Source organism: Rhincodon typus, chromosome 16 (assembly GCF_021869965.1).
Source record: "Rhincodon typus isolate 14 chromosome 16, sRhiTyp1.1, whole genome shotgun sequence".
NCBI lineage: Eukaryota > Metazoa > Chordata > Chondrichthyes > Orectolobiformes > Rhincodontidae > Rhincodon > Rhincodon typus.
This window is the reverse complement of record NC_063347.1, coordinates 9,405-11,577: the sequence shown is the minus strand read 5'-3', so window position 1 is coordinate 11,577 and position 2,173 is coordinate 9,405. Positions and strand designations below refer to the sequence as shown.

General features: G+C 47.2%; 1 protein-coding gene across 1 annotated transcript in view; it reads left to right on the top strand.

Moving 5' to 3' along the window:
- Positions 1-2,173, top strand: part of LOC109925177 (sodium- and chloride-dependent creatine transporter 1-like) — a 40,544-nt gene that overhangs the window by 33,574 nt on the left and 4,797 nt on the right. The window contains exon 2 of the mRNA XM_048606649.1: positions 133-233. Coding sequence (XP_048462606.1) covers positions 133-233 — 101 coding nt within the window. The remainder of the gene's footprint in view (positions 1-132; positions 234-2,173) is intronic.

Here is a 2,173-nt window from a genome sequence, read left to right as displayed (position 1 = left end):
GGATGGGGTGTAGAGAGGGTCAGCCCCAGGGGTAGGGGGTAGAGAGGATCAGTCCCAGGGGTAGGGGGTGATGGGTGAGGTTGTGTAAAGTGTGAAATGATCCCGGATGTTTCTGACTTTCCCACGATGCAGGTGCAGATCGCTTCATCGATGACATTGCTCGGATGATCGGTTATCGCCCGTTACCCTGGATCAAGTGGTGCTGGCTGTTTATCACCCCCTGTGTCTGTGTGGTGAGTGACCCAGAACCTCAGAGCTTCAGGTTGTCCATTTTCCATGAAACGTTGGGGGTCATTCCCTACTGGGGTTGGTGGGGGAGGAGGGGAGAGTCCTGGGTGGGGTTTGGTAAATACAGACCTAAGGCTGCTTCTTCCCAATTACAGGGCTCCTGGTCACCCTGGGTGTTGTGAACTGTTCTAGTCTCCATATTATCCAACTGGAAGATTTAAGAGGCTGATAACCACAGGATTAAATGTGACGTAGTGTAATTCTTGATTTTCTAGATGATTAATCCAAAAACTAGATGATGTTTACCTCCAAATTTGGCTCTTCAAATTTTAGAAGCAAGACTTTTAAGGGAGAGTTTGACCCAGTGAGTAATCCCAGTTGGTTAACAGATAAAATAATGTAATCTATAACTCCTTTACCAATATTCTTAAGGCTAGTCTTTCTTTGTCTCACCTGTGCTGTCATCCTGAAAGCCACTTGAGTGAAGGATGCAACTGGAGCCAATATTCACAGGTTGTTTTATTCAGTTACACATGATAAGCATACACTTCCTAAACCAACAACTATTTACACCTTAGTCCATTGTGTGGTTTCCATCTGCAAACAATTAAACACAATTACTATCCAATCACCGTTCCAAATAATTGTTTGGTTGTATAGAACTTCAGTATGACTGAATAAATGTACATTTTTATCGAAGATTGTTGTCTTGCCTTCACCAGGACATTTCACAAGAATACCAACCCAATACTCCTAACAGTCTCCTTGAGTAGAGAGTTCTGATTGGCTGACAAATAGAATCATTTCTCAGGCAATTCTCAATCAGAGGCAAGTCGCCTAATTTAAAATGTAAACAAATCCTGGCAGTTAACTGTCAATTCGCATTAATGGGTGCCTTTCCCATGGCAATGCTTCTAATAATCAGTCTAATTGCCAACCAATCAGTATCCTGCTGTCATGCAGCACAAATGTTGGTTTTCCCTTAGAATCACTATTCTTGTGAATGGTCCTGATGGAAGCAATATGAAAAGCTTCAACAAGATGTGACATTTTTCAGCTATACTCAATTAATTTTCCAATTTTGGAAGTTACTTCTGGATCGTAGAATCCCTACAGTGCGGAAGCAAGCCATTCTGCCCATTGAGTCCACTCTGACCCTCTGAAGAGCATTCCAACCAGACCAATCCCCATCCCCATCCTCCCTACCTATCCCTGTGACCCTGCATTTCACTTGGCTATCCCACCCAAACTGCACATCCCTGACCACTACAGGCAATTTAGCATGGCCATTCCACCTAACCTGCACATCTTTGGACTGTGGGAGGAAACCGGAGCACCCGGAGGAAACCCACACAGACACGGGGAGAATGTGCAAACTCCACAGTCGCCCAAGGCTGGAATCGAACCCGGGTCCCTGGTGCTACTGCTCCAATTTATGTGTTCCTACCTGCACAAGCTCCTTCTTGTATTTTGTCCCGGTGTTGGTTCATTACCTCCTATTCCCAATCAGCTGGGATTTTGCTTTGCACAGCCTGCTATCCTGATGCAGCAAACCTTGAGCCACGACCCGCACCACCGACCAACTGGGTTTCTCAGCAAACGCGACGGTGCAAAGTTAGAGAGGTATTAGCATTAAGTATTTGTAGGTATGGTTTGATAGTCAGCATTCCTGTCTTAGGTCCAGCAGCAGCGTGAGCCTGTTGTCTAAACTGATATTCCCAGTGCCTGACTGAGAGAGTGCTGCACTGTCAGGGGGAGCGCTGCCCTGTCAGAGGGAGAGCTGCAGTGTCAGGGGGAGTGCTGCACTGTCAGGGGGAGTGCTGCACTGTCAGAGGGAGCGCTGCAGTGTCAGAGGGAGCGCTGCAGTGTCAGGGGGAGCGCTGCAGTGTCAGAGGGAGTGCTGCAGTGTCAGGGGGAGCGCTGCAGTGTCAGAGGGAGTGCTGCA